We start from the raw sequence: 20,736 nt of genomic DNA, 5'->3' as shown, positions 1-20,736 counted from the left end.
AAATCTGGTCATTTTGATCGTGTCCATGGCTACGAACCTCAAATTTCTGACCAGCCAAAGAATGGGAAATGCAGAGAAACTCTGATAGCCAACATTTCCAGACCTTTGGGCACCTATTGAAGTTGGAGCTTGTAAATTTTTCCGTTTATGTTATTTAAAAATCAAAACTCACATAAAAACCCCCACCCAAAATAATCAGAGCAAAGCCCTACCCTCAGTTTGTGCATCATTGCTTGCAGGATCGAGGCTAAGCGGTAAGCAAGAAAGCATAAAATCAAGGCAATTACCATATTATGTGAGATAAATTGCTTTATTAAATGTACACAGCTCTCAGTAGATATGTCTGAAGTCCCTGCTTGTATGAGCATGCCACATGCGAGCATGGGTGAGCTGTTTATGAAGCCCCAGAACACTGTACGTCGTGTAGCCTGGACGTGGTTCCGGCACCAGTAACCGCTCACCTTCTTTACAGCAGAAAGTGCAGTCTCACCTGTGTCCCCTTCTAGTTCTGGGGTGCCGTCTGTGCTTGAATATGAAGAGCTTTGTTTGTAAGTTATGGTGGGCTCTTACAAAGCTGCATGAAAGCATTTTCCTGAAATACCAAGTAACCCTTTTCTCTTCCAAAAGTGCTAAGTGCAAATGCATTGATTTTTATTTTCTTTCAGCAACTTCAATAGCTCAACATTATTGCTATTTTTAAGAGTGATAGATAAATGTAAAATATGCTGCAATTGTACTTTATTTTTATATATCACCAGGTTTTGTTTGTTTCAGGGCTTTTTTTTGGTTGGGGGTTACAGGCTTTGGAGGCAAAACGAGAGAGATATTATGGTTTATTTCAAAAAGCTGCTTGTATTTCTGAGTTTTCTCCTGTTTTTTTTTTTTTGTGGTTCTATAGTTAACGCATTTTATTGACTTAAACTGGTGTACGATTCTTTGGTTCCAGAATAGCCAAATGGTCTGGCACACCATATTCTCTTCTTTATAATTACTCTTGAAAGAAAGGAGGAGCAAGGAGAGAGATTTAATATGTGACACTCTAGGGCGTTCTGAGTAGCCTGTAGAGAGGTCAGCAGGAGCTTTTGATCGTACGTGTGATTTGTTGATTTAGTATTTTCTTTCACTGAAGACAGGTATGGATGAACTGCATTTCTAGAACAAATACCACATTAAAAAAATGTAGGCACAAATCACAAAGGCAAAAAACAGCTCAGTGTTGTAGGCTGGTGGGTCTCCTCTGCAGAATTCAGGTTCCAGGTGCTGACTACAGCTGGCTCTTGCCATCCTGGCTTCCAGTTTTCTTTTAGCTGCTTCATTTAGGTTTAATCCATATTTAAACACATGCATTTTATTTCTGTCTATAAGTGAAGGGATTTGTCCTCTTTCATTCTGTGTAGGTCAGCAGTTTTAGGAGATTTTATGTGTATCAAAGAAAGCAGTGTTTTGTTGTCAAGTGGACCCTGCAACATTTTCTTACTGTTCTAGTTGCTCTGACATTCAATAGTTCTGTGCAAACCCAACCCATTACTATTCACATAGCAGAATGATATCATTAAGAGTTATTTTCAGGGCAAATCTGAATGAAATGGATTTGATTAAATATAAACAATGTTGCTACGTTCTGCCTAATCACACATTGCCAATTAGTTTCAAACTGGTAACCCAAGGACAGTTTGCAAAGCAACAGTGTGTTTCTAAACCTAGGGGTGGTTTTATTTCTGTTTAAAATAAAACAAATTGGTGTTACTTGTATCTCAGAAATATATTAATTACCGTCTTAGACAATGGTGTGTTTCCTAAAGTACCATTTTCTCGCTTTATCTTTCATCAATTTCCCTCTGATTTTCCTTATTAAATGTAATTCTGTTGTGACATCCTTGTGTCATATAATGATGATAGACATTTCAAATAAGAAACAGCGTGAAACGCAAAGTTTTGGATGAGCTGGGAGACAAGAGCACCCTGTGGAAATAAGCTTCCGTTTCTTGCTATGGCAGTAATGAGTCCTTGTCATATGCAGAGAGACTGTTTACCATCCATACAGCTAAAAACAGCGACCCAGTCCTTTTCTGAGTAAGAAGTCAATGCAAGATCGAAAAGGCATCATACTCCTAAACTCCTCTCTTATCTGGGAGCAGCAGATAGGAAATCATAAGTACATTAATGCAAACGGCATTTGTACCAGCCAAGTAAGGGACGACTAACAATTTATTTTTAACAATGCTGACACTCCCCGTACTGCAAAAATACTAACAAAGAGCCTTGAGTAATAACTTCCCCTTAGATTTCTCTTTACAGTACTCGCAGCATTCTCTGAGGATGCATTTATGTACTATGTATAAATAGGCAGATACAAAAACCTATTCCATCTTCCAGAGGAGACGCTGGTTTATTCTCACTTCAGAAAATTAAATGCTTATCCATCTGTGGAATTATTTTTGAATGAATAAGTTTGTAGACTTTCTTTAGCTGTGTTATTGTTTGGTCTTTTGGAACATTCTTTGCTTTCACAGTTGTTTTGTTCTTGCTACAGAGGAAATACAGCAATGTGTATTTTTCTCCCTGCTGAGGTCTGAGGCAACCTTATATTATAAAATAACTGAAGATTGATAATCACAAAGGCTGCAAAGGGAAAGTCTCACTTTATTTAGAAGAACATCTGTGCTATAAAGAGGAAGAAAAATTCTTTCTTTTGATAGAAAAATATTTCTTTAGATTCTGAGCTCTGCTCTGTGAGTGATTTTGCTGTTTTTTTTTACTGTACAGTACTCTAAATAGATAAATGAAATTTTTATTTGTTTCTGAGTCTCTGTGACCTTAACAGCTCTTTCTTTTATTAAGGGTTGTATCCCTTTATAGAAGAGAAGGGGAAAAGTAGCATGATATGGTCAGGGGATGGAGAACTTTAGACCATATGGAGTGGACCTGAGGCCCCTCATAACCTATTTCTCAGAATATTATTTTGACAAGTCATTCCATATGTTTAGTTGAGTTAGCTGTTGGAAGAAGGCTGTGGGGTGTCTTCTTGTTTTTCAGATCTGCTCTCTTTATGTAAAGACTTGGAAACAGCAGACCTTTGGGAGCGAGGTAGCAATCTGGATCCCCAAACACGTTTCTCATATATATATGTATAAATAGAATGCGGCGAGGGTTGACCTTGAGCTTAAAATGCTGCTCAGTGAGTGCATCTTCGTTTGAATAGTAGTTCAGCAACAAAGAACAGAACAGAACAATCTCTTTAGTTGAGTATTATATGTATCCGTAGAATCGCTCTCATTTAAGCCCTCATAAGTTGTTCTGTGCATAGCATCTTGGATCTGTAGGCAGGTTTCAAATTAGTTGATTTTTTTCCTTGCTTTCTAAAGTTCAAATCATGTTTCTATGTAGCAGATTTTAATCTCTTTTCTTGGAGTGGATTTGCTGCAGAAAGCTTTGATCAACACCTTGATTACCCAGTAACTGCAAAAATGGCCTTGCATAGCGTTAACAGAGTGCCTCTTGTATGCGCTTTTTAGATAACGATGGCTGATTTGGTGGCCTGTACGAATTTACTGGCACCAAGTGTCTGTGACACAAAAGCCCTTCCTTTCGTTGTGAAGGGTAAGTCTGCTGTGGAACACTTTTGGATTTGTCTTTTGTTTATTCTCAGTGAGGGCAGGTTTAAATTCTTTTCTCTAATCTTCGGGAAGATGGAAGATTTTTAAAGCAGTAGCCAGCTACAGTAGATATTCTGGCCCAAGGAAATCTCTAAAATCCAATAATATTTATTATTGTCATGTATTATTTTCCAGGTATCTGATAATGTTCTCCTGAATCTAAGTTGATACTAGAGAACTCCCAACATTTTTTAAACTTGGAGCCTAACTGCAATTTCGTTCTAAAGGGCTACTCGTCAAGTAATCAATATAAATCTGTGTCTGCTTCCAATGTACCACACCGCAACATCAGGTTCACTTAAAAAGATGCTACAAAGAAATAGATCTTAGAAACTCGCATAGCAACAATTTTACGTATTCGTTTTATGCTCTGTAGAACATATTTAATCTTATATATTCCCTGTGAAAATAGTGCTTCAGTTATTGTTGTCAAAGAATTTAATTTCTACGTAGAACGATGTTTAAACTTATTATAAGTAGAAGAGGCGACTAGATTGTCAGTTGTGTGATTTTTATTTGTGCCAAAGTAAAGAGTTAAGAAGTGCACTTATAAAAAAAAGTGAAGCCACATATGAAGATACATTTGAAAAATAGAGGGTAGCATTTTATTGTCCCCAGTATATCTTTCCTTCCTGCTGCTTGACAGTAAACCAGAATCTGCTGGTGAGGGTTGCAGCATCTGAAATAGCAGCAGTTCTCTGACTCTTGTAAGGCAGCCGTCTCCCCAGCTCAGCTTTTTTTCTGTATTCTCTCAGCTCTTGTCTCACCGCTGAATTTTTAATTTGTAGACAGTTCTAGTTTATTTAACATCCAATTACCGATATATGGTTTATTAATTTCATTTACTTTTCCTAAGAAAGCAAATGGTAAATATCCAGATACATGAAGCGTCAGGATTTTAAGGTGTTAGAAGTTTGTTTCTGTCCTCAGGAGAAAGTGCTTCTTGCTGTCTGCTACAGAAATCCATGCAACCGCTGTCAGATCCCGCAAAACTCTTTCCTTCTCCTAAATGCACGTCTGTTGATATTAAAAGGCTGATTCTCTTATGATGTGCTAAAGTGCATTGGAAATATATAAAGCCTCTTAAAAATAATTTCCACCAATGAGTTATTTGACATAGTTTTTAGACCTGGACGTGTTTTGGACTGTACCAGTGAAACTCCAAAGGCTGTTGTGGGTGCTGGCTGCAAAGGTGCCGCTGGCTGCAGCAGGCTGCTGTACCTGTTGCTTCTCGCATCGCTTTGAAAATGACTCTGAGGCTAATGGATTACACTGCTAGACCACGGATATATTTTTTTCCCTCCTCTTTTAACTGCTGTTGAATAAGATTACACACTCTACCCACTTATATAGCTGATATTAAAGCTATCTGGTGAATTGAAAAGCCACCTGAGTGTTCTTTACCTAGAATAGCTTGAGGCTATGTATTTTTTCATGTTAAAAGCTCTAATGATGTGCTGGATGATAAGTTTCTAGGCAGAAAGGAACTCCTCACTGTGCATGCGGGAAGGTCAGGTCAGTGGTAGAGACTGAACTTCCAAATTGCTCTTTTTACACAAGGAGTTGCAAGAAGGGAATTTCCGAGTGGTGGAGCAGAAATTTGGTCTGCTTTTGAATGTAGCTGATGAATTGTCAGTTGGAGCCGTGTAAATAAGCAGTGGCTTAGTTTCCTTAAAACTTCATGGGACAGCACTAGAAAATTCTTTCTGAAGTAGTCCTGAAATGCCAAGTGTCTTTGTAGAGCTTAGGTAGTAGAAAAGAAGAGGAACAAGTCTGTTTTGTGGAGGGCTCACCCCCAAACAGCAGTCGCTGGGTCACCTGCACTGAACGGCCTGGAGGAAAATGGCAAAATTGGGGTGGAAAAGGCCAGATCCCTTTCTTGTCCCAGTCTTTGGAGCAGAAGTGGTGAGAGAGAAGCTGGAGAGACCATGAACACTGCTGGCCGTGGTTCCTCTTCTTGGGGGCTGCGCTATTTCTGCTGTGTACAGAGATACATTTTATATTTGTAAATCAACTGAATTCTCCCCATCTCTCCCTGTGCCCAGGAATAGACCCTAAAAACTCTCTGGAAGGTTTTAGAAGCTTCTCAACCTGTAGTTTATGCTCTGTTTTATCTAATAAAATATATAAAGCTCCTCTTTGCTACAGTATCTACAGACAAAAGGGTATAAGTCATTTTGTGGATAGAGTTGAATTCTCCATTAATCTTTCCCTAGGGCTAAAACTAACAGCTCTTGTAGTCTGTGTGAAAGCCTTACAAAGGGGAAAAAAAGCTGTTACAAAGGTGGCTGTTATTTGTTTAAACATTTGGAAACATTTATAGTGTGATGGTAGCACTAGCATCTTATATTTTTTTTTACCCTTGCTTCTATTCTTTTGTTTATATATGTTTCAGTGAATCCCTTCAAACTTGTCAGACAAGAAAAGTTTGGCGTGTTTAGCTAAGTAAAATTAAGACTGTGAAGGAGTATGATTGTTTTCTATAAATACTTCAGGACATAAACATCACAGAGGGAGAAAACAGCTATTTAAGCTAAAGGACAGCTTTGGCAGAAGAACAAATGGGGTACATTGACCATGAATGCATTTAAGTTACAAATTAGGAGTGTTTTTAACAGGTTGAACAACAGAGCTCTAGGAAACTTTCCAGCCAGAAAAGTGCTGTTAAAAAAAAAAGCCTCAATGTTTTTACCATAGGCCCCAGTAAGGTCATAAATGGGATTGCACGATGTGATATCGGAGAGACAGGGAACTGGGCTGACCCAGGAGATGCTTTCCAGTCCTCTGCCTCAAACATAGCTGGCAGAATGCTCCACGCACATAAAATATCTTCTTGCCCACATTTTGCATAATTAATATATTTTTTCCACTTTCTTCATTAAGTCTCTGTTTCTGTAATATTATGTCTACTTGAATTAGGAATGTGACTAGTTTCACTCTCTTCAAACCAACCAGCAAGTACATGAAGTAAAGTACATTTCGGTCTGCTTGCAGAATTGCGAGCTTGACTGGGTAAATCACGTGTTTTGTAGGTTCATTTCTCTGAGTAACTTTATTTTTCCAAATTAAACAGATCAGAAGTACTGTTGTAACATGTACAGCGTGTTTCACAGACTCAGAAGGGGTGGATGGAAAAGGAAGGAGTGCAGGTTTCCAGGCAGTGCTTTATGACATGGGCGATTCAGCCAAGATCAGTTTATGCAAAGCTTCTCAACAGTTATTGATGAAATTTCTAGTGATTGCTTCTCTTTGCCTTATCCCCCCTCATACACTGGCTATTTAACTTACCATCTAGTTCCTGTATTTTTGTTGGGTTTTATTCTTCTGTTCACCATCTTTTTTTTAAGCTTCGTTTGTTTGCAGTGGAAATGAATTTTGTGTTTGATCCGTTATGAGCAAAGCTTAGTCACATTGACAAGAGTGTATTGAGTCGATAAATGTAACTGACCTAGATCATTCACTTGTTTGGCTTGTATTCTGTTTCATAACCCTTTTTCATATCTGGTATTTTATTCATATGTTTTGGTGCCTGATGTGTGGATCGAGATGAGGACCGTATATATAAGAATCCACGTACTGTGATTTCAAGCAACAAAGCCATTTTCACTATAAATTTGGTCCACAAAGATCTGATTTTATGTTGTGGCTTATTTCCTTTGGGTCTAGAGTCTAGTTTCTTAGTGGTTCAAGATGAGAAATTATGTTAATATGTACATGTTTGAGAAGTCTTTTAGATATCCTTGGGTACTGAGAAGTCATCATTCTTCTTACACCAACTCTGTACCAGTAGATTGCTAATTATTTTATAAATACATACTTTTGACTCAAAAACCCTCCATCTGGAGTTTTAATGTAATTCGTCAAACTAAACAAATGTGACCAAGAATCCTCCCAGGAAAGTCTCCGTTATTTTTCTTTAATCTAGAAATCTGAGCGGAGACCTGCACAGTGCACAGCAACCTCACGTGTTCCCCTTTTCTTGAAAATTAATACAGTCCTTGCTACAATAAAAGTGAAAAAATGAAATTATAACTTTTATTATCTTAAGTCTCTCATTGTATAACCTGTTAGTAATCACTCTAATAGTTAGGGAACAAATAGACAAGCCATGTTTTAGGGTAGAGTTTTACGATTGAGAAATACGCTTTTGTTTCATTATTTGCATAATGTTCCTCTCTTGTGCCTGCAGGTGATTGTCAGCGGTTGCTACTCTGTTGATCAGACTCCAGTTCCTGTGGTTTTATCTTTTACTGCAAAGGGGAAGGGAAATTAATCTATTATTGATCACGATCCAATTCCTGTTGTATATCTTGTACCGGATAGGGACATTAATCCATTACGGGTTGATAATCCAAACCATCTGCAGGCCGTTCCTAGGAAAAGTGAAAATTTATTCCATTAGATTGTTTGCTTGGGGAAGGTTCCCCCACCGCCCCCTCTCTGAGCAATCCTGAGATGCTGTGTGATTGTAATTTCTCCTCTTTCCACTTATCCCATGTTACATGGGCAGAGAGGTTGGACATTGTTGATGCCATAACGTTGAACTATTTATATGTAATATTTTTACTATTTGTATTGGACTCTATGTCCCGTTCTGCTTTTTTTTCTAACTCAGGTGTCCGTAATATGGTAACATGAAGCTTTGCACGTATCCCTCACAGTGATTGCGAAAGGATTTGTTCATACAATGCAAGTCTGAAAGTCTCTAGCAAGTTTATGGAGAAGGTTTTCAATTTTTTTTTCTCCCTGGATAACTTATAAATGGTTTCGAAGTTCTGTTAAAAGCGTTCAATTTCTCTGTTAGCTTGAAGGTAGTCCACTTGTGATCATTTCTGTGCATTTTTTTTCTCCCATACACAAATTTAATAATATGAAGAAGTAAATCCATTTTTTGGTTAATAATTCCTGTGGGATTCCTTCTTCATTGAAAAAGGAACACTGAGAAGTAATTGCAGTGGTAACTAAGACTAAGGGTGGGAATGACTGGCAGTCAACGTCACATTCCAGGCTCTGCCCCATACTAAGTAAACAAAGGATCTGGGGGATTATTGAGGCAATTCTCCCTTCCTGCATATGGTCACCTTGTTTGTATTGAGTGTCGTGAAAGGATTTGGACCTATAAGCATGTCTCAAAAATAATAGTTGGGTTTTTTTTCTGAAGTCTGTACTCAATGTATTACTTCTTTTCAACAGATAAACAATTTTTCTCACCTCTTATTAGAACTGGTTTGCACTGCGTCTCTCTCAGATGAATTTGAGCATCCATTGAAGAAATACTCTTAATATTCGGTACTGCAAACACAGATGTAGATAAACTTTGCATGCCGTAATGTAAAGTCTGGGCAATAACCTACTGTTTATACATCTCTGAAGGGAAAGCACCTTTTGTATCTTCATCCATGTCACCCGAGTGAGAGTTAATCTCTGTTGGCAAAATTAAGCACCCAAGTGGTTTGATAACATTTGTGATCTTTATAAACTGTACGCTATAATATATATAAATTCCTTGTACTTTACATGGCAATACATTTAGAGATAAACCCACTGTCTTTTCAGAGATGATAAGGCAGCCTGCATGATTATTTTATTTAAATAACAAATTAAAAATTTTACAGCTTATCAGTATTTAAAAATTAGTGTTATAGTCCTCTTGGGACAGGTTTTGTTCTTGGTCAGATGGGAGGATTCAAGAGGGAAGAACAGTGTGATCCAAGATCAGCGTTGTGCAGTCATACACAGCCACTGGTGATAAAAACAAATAGACCATGCAGAGGTGTTCACTCGTTCTTTTTCTCTCTTCCCTCGATAAATCTCTGCTTTCTGCAGAATTGCCAGATTTTTGAATGCCACAGTGGGGGGGAGTTTATGTTTAGGGGGACAGAAACCCCTCAGATCTCCTTTCCATTTTCTCTTTTTTTCCTCCTCTTCCCTCCCACTGCCCACACCCCTCATTTTTCATTTTTTTTTTCTTTTTTTTTTTGACTCTTTTTTTTTTTTTTTTCTTTTTTAAAAAAGTCTAATGTGGAAAAATGGTACTTGTGCCAATTTACCTTAATATTTTGGGTGGTAAATGGGGGAAGTTCGCAGACTGCTTCAGGAGCAGCTGGGAATGGGGAGCACTGAAACAGCTCCAAGAGAAGCTCCCTTCAGTTCTGATGTTTGGTGTTGTGACAGTCAAGCTGCAAAGATTGGTTGGGGCTGGTCCTGAAGGTACTTCAGTTACTGAGCCGTAGTAGATACTGGTAATAATTAAGACAGTGTCTGATGAGAAGGTTTAGAATCAAAGGGAAAATTGAAAATACTGAGACTACTGTGGCTAAAACAGATATTTGCCTGTGGCAGTCCTTCTGTCCAGTCGTCTATTAAGGACTAGAATCAGATTAGAAGCACATCCCTTAAGTGTTTTCCAGTGCCGTTCAGCCTTGTCTCTGCAGTGTCCTACCAGTTCCCCACAGACTTACATCTAATGGTGAGGCATCCCTTGGTTACAGTTCTGAAGTCAGTGGTTTTGCCTAATGTTACTTTGCTTTCTTAGCGGAGAGAAGAAGGGTTCTGAAAGCAGATAGAAAGGAAAGAAGGTATTTTCTTTAAGAAAACATAGAGTATGATGGTCTCCTGTTAGCAAATTCATCTTGCTGTAACTGTGTTCTCATATGCATTTGTATCAATCTCCCATTTCAGTATCTTTAATAAATATTTCCTACTAATGGATGTGAATCAGAGAAATTAAAGCTCTGTCATTGAAATGAAGGACATATGGGAAATAGACCAGTTCTTAAATAATGTGAGACATCTGTTGGGGGCCATGGAAAGGCAGGGAGGGGGAATGATCAGTGATGAAGTTGGCTGAGTGAGGGGAGGCAGGGAAGGAAGAGGTCGTGAAAAGCTAGAAGGAAACAGCAAAGCCGTAGAAAACTTGGACGAGCAAAACTCTGATGAAGTAAAAAAGGGAACAGTGAAGAGGGGGAGAAATTCAATTTTCTACAAAGGATTTTCATAGAAACTGTCTGTTTACTAACAATGACATTCTGCATTGCGTGTAGGTGTAGCATCAGTCAAGTAAAATCATGTCAAGTGTGCTGCATAAGGATGCTGGATAGGGATGGGCTGGCTTTGTTGACAGGTAGGATAAGGAACTTAGAAAGTCTGGGTAGTTTTTCATTATCTGGTTGTTTAAATAGCTCTCTACCTTCCACAACCAGAACAAAGTCTGATTTGCTGTGTCACACCATCAAAATAAAATCATAGTGTTTCCCTCTCTAGATTAGGAGCCTGGCTACTCTGATATTCCAGCCTGTGGATTTCTCACAAAAGATGAAGTTCTGAAAGGGTAGGGTCGACACCGAGATCCCACGTTACAGCCTCATTGAGATTTTTACTCTAAAGTAAAATTAAATTCCTCCTTTGATATTTTGATCTGCCGTGAAACAAAGCTGCAAACCAGGAAACTCTGCAAAAAGAACCATGGAAAAGTCCCCACTGAGTTTTAGTTGGCAGGATTGGGGCCAGAGTGAAATACAGCAAGTGGTTTCTTTTGGCTGCAAAGGGAAACTTAAACTATCTTTGAGTTTAAATAGGAATAGGCTGCTGCCTACGTACTGGTTAGATAATACTTTGAAATGTTGTTTTCTATATATGTGTGGTATGTCTTAAGCTGACTTTTGTGGGTATATTAATATACTTGGAACCCAAGCCCTAACAATTTTGGTGAGCCCTCCATATCACATCTGGATTAGTTCACCTGCTCAAAATCTCTATCAGCAGCCTGCTTTTAACAGGTTTGTTTCAAAGACGGTTCAGAATGAAAATAAGCACATACTTTTGTTTAGATTCTTGTTACAGCTAGTAAGAAAATCAAAGATATCTTACATTTTCCTGATTACAGTAGAGTAACACGCACTTTTATTTTCCATCTGTGCTCATCTGCTTACTCCACAAAGAGCCCATTTGCATATGGTGAACTCCTAGAGGCTACAACAAAGCTGGCTTCTCTTCTTCTACTGGTTTTAGTGGGGTTGAGCCATTCTTCAGAGGAGCTGATAAGTCAAACAAGTGGTTTTCCTCTTTTCCAGATGGAAATAAGAAATTATTCTTGCCAAATTTGTAACTTGTTTCTTGTTATCATTTACTGTTGTAAACCTTCAACTTGCACAGAAGTAGTGGTGAACAGTAATGCTGAGGTTTCCTATTCTGGTTAATGGGCATGAGCCTGGCTTTTGGCTGGGATAGAGGTGATTTTCTAGCTGGTGCCTGGTATGGTGCTGTGGTCAGGATTTGGGATAAAAATAATGTTGATAACACACGGATGGTTTAGTTGCTGCTAAGCAGTCAAGAACTTTTCAGTTTCTCCTGCTGGCCAGCCAGCAAGAAGGTAGAGGGAATATGGGAAGCTGGGAAAGAACACAGCTGGGACAGCTGACCCAAACTGGCCAAAGGGACATTCTATATCGTGCAACATCATGCTCAGTATATAAACTTGGGGAGTTGGCTGGGGGCTGACGATTGCTGCTGAGCAACAGGCTGGGTATCGGTCTTTGGGTGCTAAGTGATTTCATTGTGCATCACTTGTTTTGTATATTGTTTTCTTATTATTATTGTTATTATTCTTTCTCCCGGTGTGCTATGGAACTGTCTTTATCTCAACCTGTGAGTTTTACTGTTTTTTTGTTCTCCTCCTCATCCTACCTGGAGCAGGGAGGGCGTGAGCAAGCAACTGCATGGTGATTAGTTGCTGGCTGGGGTTAGACCACAACAGCATGAGTTATCCTCCTTTGCAGAAAACATTTAATGAACTGGCTTGCTTTTGCATCAGTTTAGTTTTATTTTCATTACTTTTCCCTATAATTCGTTTATTGGATTCTGTATCTTTGGAAATTTTTATTACTCTGTTATCCAAGCTAAAAAATAGCTAATTTTTCTTTCCCAAATGAGTTGCTTGAAGCAAAGTACCTATGAATACATGGGTATTTTAATTCACTTACTAAATGCGTACCGAGAAAATTTACAAGCAGCCTTTTTACTATTTTTTAAGTGTCTGCTGACTGTTGCATAAGCTAAATTATTTACAGTATGATGCCTCACAAAAGAGTAGAAGATTTAGGTTATTTACTTTCCTGATAAGAAAAAGGGATTGAAGTTGCTGTGATATGCTGCTTTGTTAATTTTATATTTGTTCCCCAGTGTGTAAAATCTTTTTAAAGAACTAGCATGAGTATTGGCAGACTCTTTTGAAATGGTATAGAAGTGGTAAGATTAAACAAAACATGAAAAGGTCTTAAAAATATAAGTCAGCAAGTGTTTGATAAAAATAAAAGTGCTCGACAATAGAAAACCTTTAGGATGCTTAATTTATTTGCTCTCTGTTTGAGAGTGGCCCCTGCACTCCATTTGGGAGTAGCTCTTGCAAGTTATGTGTTTAGAATGATACCAAGCTGGGTGTATTGAAACAGTGTGTTTGTACAGTATAATGAAAGCCATCGAGAATGGTCGTGCTGAAGATCTCCCCTTAATGAGAAGATTAAAATCCATGGTGAGGTTGAAGAGTGAAATATGCAGCTGTGTTGCTTGACGAGATCCTTTGCCTGGAACATGTCTGTCCTCACCGTTTGCAGATGTACAGGGTCTTCACAAGGTTTCTTTCTTGCCCATGCAGGTGCCGTAGAGCCTTTTGACACCATGGCTCCCACCATCGTAATCCCTCCACAGAATACCAGCGTGGTAGCAGGGAGCAGCGACATCACGCTGGAGTGTGTGGCCACTGCAAGGTACTGGAAAAGCGGCCGGGTTATATGGAACTCATTTTAATGTACTGCCCTTTACTGAGAACGACATAGGAAGTTGTTTTCATTATTTCGTTATTTTAAAGATTGAAGCAGAATGTGGCAGCCTGGCCTTCAAAGTAACCTTCTGAATAATATTGTTTGTCCAACGTTACTGAATTAAACATTGATTTTTCTGGCCAAATAAGGATATAGACAGAGTTACTTCCTCACCTGTTACTCAGGTGATAAGGAAAAGTAGCCTGATGGTGTTTAATCAGCAGACATATCTTAAGGAAGACGTTATGCTAAGGCTTACTATTTCAGCTTTATTGCCTATTGACATGAAAGGTGGTATTGTTGAGCAGCCTGTGCTTCCCAGTAAATAAATCAACGAGCATCTCCCATGAAGTAATTTCTTACAAACACTCTGATTTTACAGTGTTTATTGCTCAACTGTTCATAATGCACCGTAATATAGAGTTCACAGCATTCCTCCTGTATTTCCATCTAGTTGGGCTTGAATAGCATTGAATGCCAGTGGAACTGAATAGTTGAGGTCTGCAGATGATAAGATGACCGGCTGATTCACGTTTGTCTCTGAGGGCAGAGATGTTCTTGTTATCGTTTATAATTGTTAATATTGTTTTGGTAATTGAGTTATAATGAAAGCACTTCCCATGCAGCTGATTTCCATAGCAGTATTTACTCCTTTTGCTTCAAGATATCAAATTATTAGCACTTAAATTCTATTGCTGTATCAATTAGTTGTACTTGCACTATGCCACGTGAGTAGTCTGTAGGCTTGATGTGTAGAATTAATATATGCATTTGCTTCTTAATAGCAAATGTCAGGGATAGAGAAAGACTTGGAGAAGTTTTATAATCTTATATATAACTGCAGACAAGATTATTCTGTAATATACATGTTTTATTGCTGTATTATTGGTTGTTTTGTTGTTTGCCTTTTATTTTTCAAACTTCAACAGACCTCTTGAGAAGCTAAGTGTAATCTGGAAGAGAAACGGCGTGAAAATAACCACTGGCATTAGCAGTTTTGGGAGACGACTCACTATCACCAACCCAACTTCTGCTGATGCAGGGATGTACTTCTGTGAAGCAGAATTGAGAGACAGCACAGAGGAACCTGCAAGAGCGAAAGCCTTCCTTTCTGTAATGGGTAATTCTCAAGGCAATGTGTTTTTTTAGTAAAACAGGCTCTGGACTGAGATATAATAGGAAATAAAATTGATATTTTAATATTTCATTGACCTTACATTTGAACCTTTCTTTGGAGAACAGAACAAAGGAGGTGAAGGAGAGTTATCTTCCAAATTAATTCAGCTCTTCTTCTCCATGAATATAAATCCATCAAATAGATTTTTTTAAACACTGATGTGAATCTGAATCCCCCGTGAAACTATACATTTAATCAGAAGTTGGAGAAATACAGTAGTGAAATCCTTATTGGGCAACTTCCACATCTTGGCTTTTAGATGCATTAAATCCTGATTAACTCCCAGCTTGCTTACATCTAGTTTTAATATGTCAAGTGCCTGTACTTCCGACAGAAGCCTTTTAGGAGCACTTCTGCGCGCTGTCTGTTGCAAGTGCCGGTTAGGGGGGCAAGGACATTCCCGAGCACACAGGCAGGCGAGATACCATTACTGAGTAACAAAAGGGAGAAGGAAATACAATTAAAATCAGTGCTACGTGCCAGACTGTTGACTCCAAGGGAAGCTTTGGACTTAATATTTTTAAAAGAGCATTGGTGCCCTTTCTCTGATGGTTTCCCCCATCACTCTGTGTTAGAGTTTTGCTGTAGCAAGGAGGTTGTCATTTGGAAATGAACCTTACCGTACGTGTCATATCCTGATACAATAACGCAAATTAGCACATGACACACAATGTAGGGGTTTTTTAGGACTTTTAGAATAAGAGACAATTCGATATTTTAAGGCAGAGATGTTTTTGTAAAGCCTAGCTTTTATGTAATAGTCCTGGTGATAACTGTGCAAGTGTCCTGATAGGGTTATGGCTCTGGCGATGACACAGGTCTCAGCCCTGATCAGAATTCATGCACATGCATTTCTGTAGTGCATTGCAGAGGGAATTCGTGCACAATTCTGTATGCTCTTGTAGCCTTCTGATAATACAATTTTAAAGACTGCTGTATGGTCTGTATTCTACTAAAGCAATTTACAGTAGTTCGTGCTAAATGAGAAAACAGCTCTTCTCTTTACAAAGCTCTGTTCCAGGTTCACTTGAAGCACTGTGTCTTTATTACATTTATTACCAACTAGATGAGGTTTGGTTCCAGTCTTTTCTTTGTACTCTGTTTCTTAGAATTATTACCTCGCAGATTCCCTTCCCTTTAAGAAGCAGAGACAGATTTCACTTATTTATGGGTTTTGTTTAAACTCTTCCTTGTTCGTAAGATTTTATTGTAACTAGTTTAACTTTGCTGCTGTGCTGTCAGATCCAGCCTAATGCAATACTTAAAGCAGCCTCTCAGTTAAAGATTCTTAAATACAGTTACAATAAAACTGAGAAATAATCATTGGGGAATCATATTAAACTAGCACTGCTGCCTTTCTTCAGTAGCTTATCTGCTCTCCTATTTTTAAATGTTTTATTTATTTCTTATCCAGTTTTAGGGGGCTGTCAGGGAATGAAGTTATGAAAAGGCCTGTAGATAAGAACAAGCAGATGAAAGAAAGCAGAAACAAATTGGTTACCAATTACTTTTATTTCTTTCTGATGGAACAAGACACTTCAGTTGCAGGTGTTTACTCAAAGTGTCAGCAAAGCCTGATAGATTTCTTTATTTATGAGTTTCTTGAGCTGCAGGATGGATTTCTAATTCTAAACAGGAAGCCAAATCAAAGGACTGGTAGTTAACGCATAACTTATATTCAGCCTTAGAAATCTTAGATGGATCTGGCCGTCATTTAATTAGTCAGGGGATGGGTTCTAGAGGAAAGTGCAGACAAGATTGGAAGCTAAGAATTTTTGTGGTGTATCCGTCATAGTCTAGTGAAGTAGTACTTACTGAGAATCAAGTACGCTTGTCTGTTTGCATGCATAAAATATCTGTAGCGTGTACATGGTGATAATGAGCTGTACTTCTTGGGAGAATAGCATAGTGTAGACTTAATAAAGGCTCTTAACTAACAGAGAAAGGAAATTTAATTAATAGAAGGGTTTTTTTTTTCTAGAACGATTGGGATAAATGAAATACAGCCCCTTGGTAGTATGATAATGAGAGCTTTTGTGAATTAATAGAAAAAATATGTTGCTATTAACAGGTAGAATTGGGATAGTGACAAAAAGATGCATCAAAGGTATCACAAATATATCAGTCCTTGCCTTTCCCAGCTAAGAAAAGTCGCACAGCTTGAGTGTGGGCTCAGATGGTGACAAGAGCTGTATTAGGAGGCAGTGGAATTTAGTACAAAGGTGTGTACTCAGTTCAAATTATTATTTGTGATCTACAATATTATCTTGATATTTTTGTGAGTAATTCTGAGAGTAAATCTCAGTTCGTAAATTAAAATCACAGTAATATTTGAAAAATGAATTTCTAATGTAACAAGGTAATATTGCGTAAACAGGAAGAAAATAATTTAGTTGTGCTGCACTGCAATTTTCTTCTGAATGTGGCAAAAGCTTTCTGACATCTTCATATTGTTCCAGCAAAGATAAACCGAGATGGTTCCAAACCCTGGTTTTATTAGCTGCAGTTGTTATAAATTTTTAAAGGGTAGCATGTTCCTCAGTTGGCAGAGTAACAGTTTGGGAAAGATTTGTTGCAGATTAGATAAGAGCACATTTGTTTTATCACTCACAGTTTGAGGATTAAGTAATTTAAGGAGTCTTCTCATGAGGAATTTGAAAACTGAGCTAATCTTAAATTCTTTTTCTCCATTTCTACAAGTTCTGTTAGCGACAAATTACAATAGTTATTTTTTAAGTGGTAGTTTTATGGAAAATTATGAGTTTCAGAAGCTTAAGAGAATGAGGAATGAAACCCTTCCACTACACGAAAGCCATACTGCTCTTTAAATCAGATACAGTTAAAGCAAAATCTGAAAGCAATTAGAAAGAACAGCGTGGTATGATGAGGTGTTGCACACAACTGAGTGTTGAAGTTCTAACAAAAGGCAGAAGGAAATACCATTAAAATTGGTGCTACGCGCTAGACTGTTGACTCTAAGGGAAGCTTTGGAGTTAATATTTTTACAGGGACTTTGGTAACCTTTCACTGCCTGTTTCTACCATCATTACCTCTGTGTTGCAGTTTTGGCGTAGCAAAGAAGTTGCCTTTCTGTCCAAAGGAGCAGGGTGGAATAAAGTAGAATCACAGTGGAGGGCTTCCATTCTTTCTGGAGCATTTTTGTGCCTGGAAGAACTACCTTAATAGACATATTATTCTCATGTTGGTGTTTCCTAGCCAGAACTTCTATATCCCAGCTGGATAAATTTCTTTCTGAAAATGGGACAATAAGGGAGTGTTGTAGGTCTGTGTCTCTCTTAAAGGCTGCTCTGTTTCTCATCGGGTATGGATACAGCTTCATGGGATTCAGGAACACACCAGAAAAATTATTGTTAGTGTGGAGGGCCCACCTGTCTGGGGCTGTGATGAACTACAGAGTAGTTCCTTCTCTGTGCTTCTCCAGGTGAAGTGCAGAGATGCCAAAGGGCCGCCTTTGTGCATTGGCATTGTTCATGACTTGGCATTGAACATCTATAACTGCCAGAAGAGAAGTTATTTTCCTCTGCTACTGACCTTGTGCTCAGACCTCTGGAAACAATAGCTCTCGTGGCTCTAGCTTGAACACTTTGAAACGCTACAACTGGTGTCCTGAAAGCAGAGGAAAGAATTTTTCAACGGTGATTGTGTTCTTCATGTATTGTGCTTAAGAAAAGGCCATGATAACTGTGTTCATGTGCTGTGTGTTCGGAAGGAATAAGATTTATCAGGAAAACAGTAATATAAAACATATTTGGGCTTGCCTAAGTTTCAGCAGGGAAAAGTTGACTTTCTGAGGCTTGATAAATCAGAGGAGGTTCTTGAGATGGATGCAGATGTGTTGCCTTGACTGCAAATGTATGCACGGCCAACACCAAAGTGAAGTAATGGGACTTCTGGGAAGTCCAGTTGTCTCTGACATTTGAGAGAAATCCCCCTTCTTTCGGTTCTGCAAACAGATGTGTTCCCTGTGCTGCTATAAGATTTTAGAACACACAGACTGCAGCTTGCAGTAGGGGTAGGAATAAGACACAGAGTACTTTTTCATGTCTCTCTGTTTTAACCTGATATTCATGCAAAGGAAAATCCTGCTTCAAGGAACCTGTTGTACAGTGTGACTTCTCTCCCAGCATGGACAGTCTGATCTACTGTGTGGAGTTATGGACTTCGTGCCTGCAGGGGGACCTCAAGTTTCCAGTTCCTCTTTATTTTCAGGATTTTCACCAAATAAATTAGTTTATGGTTACGCTAGAGAAAGGCTTCCATGTTTGAGGCTCAATTTTCCTCTTTAAATATACAGTCCTGAATTTCTGAGTGACGCAGGAGTTTCAGCTTTGGAGGAGCCCCTGGGGCTTTCTCTGTTCTTTCTGACTTTCATGTATGTATCTAGGATTAGGTCACACATCTCCAATGCAGCTTGAAGGGTACGTAATGGATGCTGACTGCTATCTTTTGAATGTTAAAATCAGTGACCATGTAACTCTGCATGGGGGAAGTTAGAACAGTTGCAAATTTTGCAGGCTCCCAAGGGCTTTGCAGGGAGGCTATCTTTTCAATGATGTCTGTAGAGCAAAAAAACCCTGAAACCCTCAACTATTAAATCATGCATTTATATTCAGATATTCTTTTTCCTCTTTGCTTGTTCTTGCCCTTTTAGTTAAGATCAGTCAAACACCAATACAATGTCTGAACAATAGAGTATCTGTTTCTTTCAGTCTGATCCAAGATGTGACCCCTCTCATTGCATGGCACGTTGCACTGCCAGCAGGGTGAACTGGGTGTAATGGGTCCTTTCCTATTCTAACTATTGTGATTCTATAATTTAAAAAAATTTTAAATGTTTGACCTAATACCAAGAGACTACTGTCATTCCTAGAAATTGCCATGTCTGGGGGCTTGTGTCTGACATGTTATATAGTTTGGAAGACATTGTAATTTCGCTACACATATTAAATTCCAACACATGATTATTGCCTACAACGATAAATGTTCAAATTCATACTCTGTGATTCAAACCAAGCCTTATACATATGCAATGGAGTGATATATACAGACAGCCAGAATGCTCCTTCAGAATGCCATCTGACCCCTATAAATATTGCTGCATTTTTATGGTCTTTCTGATAGTTATTCACCAGGTCAAGCACAGCACCCAAATTTGGATACCCTGGATATTTCACTTAGGATTTATGCTGGGCCAACCGGCCCTCGGGCACACACCTGATGTGCAGATGAATCGTATGACTCGTCTGAAAAGCAGAGAGCCTAGATTTTGATTGTCTAGCACTGTACCTAGAGCTGTTTATTCCACTGTCGGAGTTCTGTTGGAGTCCCTCACCGCAAAGGATCATCCGTGTTGCTGGTTTAAGACACACATGTGGAAAAGAAGAACAACTTGTATGGAAGTCACTGTTGCACTTCCTTCAAAGCCGTAGGAGTGTACCTACACAAATACTGCTCTGATTCATACCTTTAACCACCAAGACTAATGTATATTAGATTTGGGATGCCACAGCACTGTTGTCCTTCTGGTATGCTAGATCTTCCAGAATTCCCTAGGGAATTAGTGTTGGTTTCCTGTCCAGGCTTATCTTTAACACCAGGCAACAGAAGCAGGTAGCTAATAATCAGTACATTGTAAGGTTGCTTCTGGAAGGTTTTCTGCATCTCTGATTATTTTACAAGAGTAAGATCGTGGGCAGTTATCGCCTCAGCCTCTCAACCCCTCTGTGTCGATTGTAGCATTTGGCAGGGTTTCCAGCAGCTTCAGTGGCTGTGAAAATTGAGTTTGGTGGGCTTTGCTGTAAGGGAAAAGGTGGGTCTGGGCCTGATGAAGACTGGAAATCATGTCTTTTGGCACAGCTTCACCTGGAAAGTCCTCTGGGAGCTGTGTGTGGCCTTTAGGTTGCTTCTTTCTGCTGCTTCTGCCATTCTTCTGTCCTGTCTGCTCCTGTTTCTCCCTGCTTCTTTCAAAAAAAGCTGATGTGAATCTTCCTTTTATAACATCACAGTTGCTTTTCCTAAGTGACAGTTGTCACTGACTTCATGTTCCTTGTCAGGTAATTCATTG

General features: G+C 38.8%; 1 protein-coding gene across 2 annotated transcripts in view; it reads left to right on the top strand.

Annotated features, from left to right (window-relative positions):
* SDK1 (sidekick cell adhesion molecule 1) overlaps positions 1–20,736 on the top strand; it is a 405,082-nt gene that overhangs the window by 231,677 nt on the left and 152,669 nt on the right. For both annotated transcript variants that reach the window (XM_054080680.1, XM_054080679.1), the window contains exons 6-7: positions 13,309–13,420; positions 14,404–14,594. In XM_054080680.1, coding sequence (XP_053936655.1) covers positions 13,309–13,420; positions 14,404–14,594 — 303 coding nt within the window. The remainder of the gene's footprint in view (positions 1–13,308; positions 13,421–14,403; positions 14,595–20,736) is intronic.

This window comes from Cuculus canorus, chromosome 15, assembly GCF_017976375.1.
Source record: "Cuculus canorus isolate bCucCan1 chromosome 15, bCucCan1.pri, whole genome shotgun sequence".
Taxonomy (NCBI): Eukaryota; Metazoa; Chordata; class Aves; order Cuculiformes; family Cuculidae; genus Cuculus; species Cuculus canorus.
The sequence above is the reverse complement of the archived record's forward strand: the minus strand, read 5'-3'. Positions and strand labels throughout refer to the sequence as shown.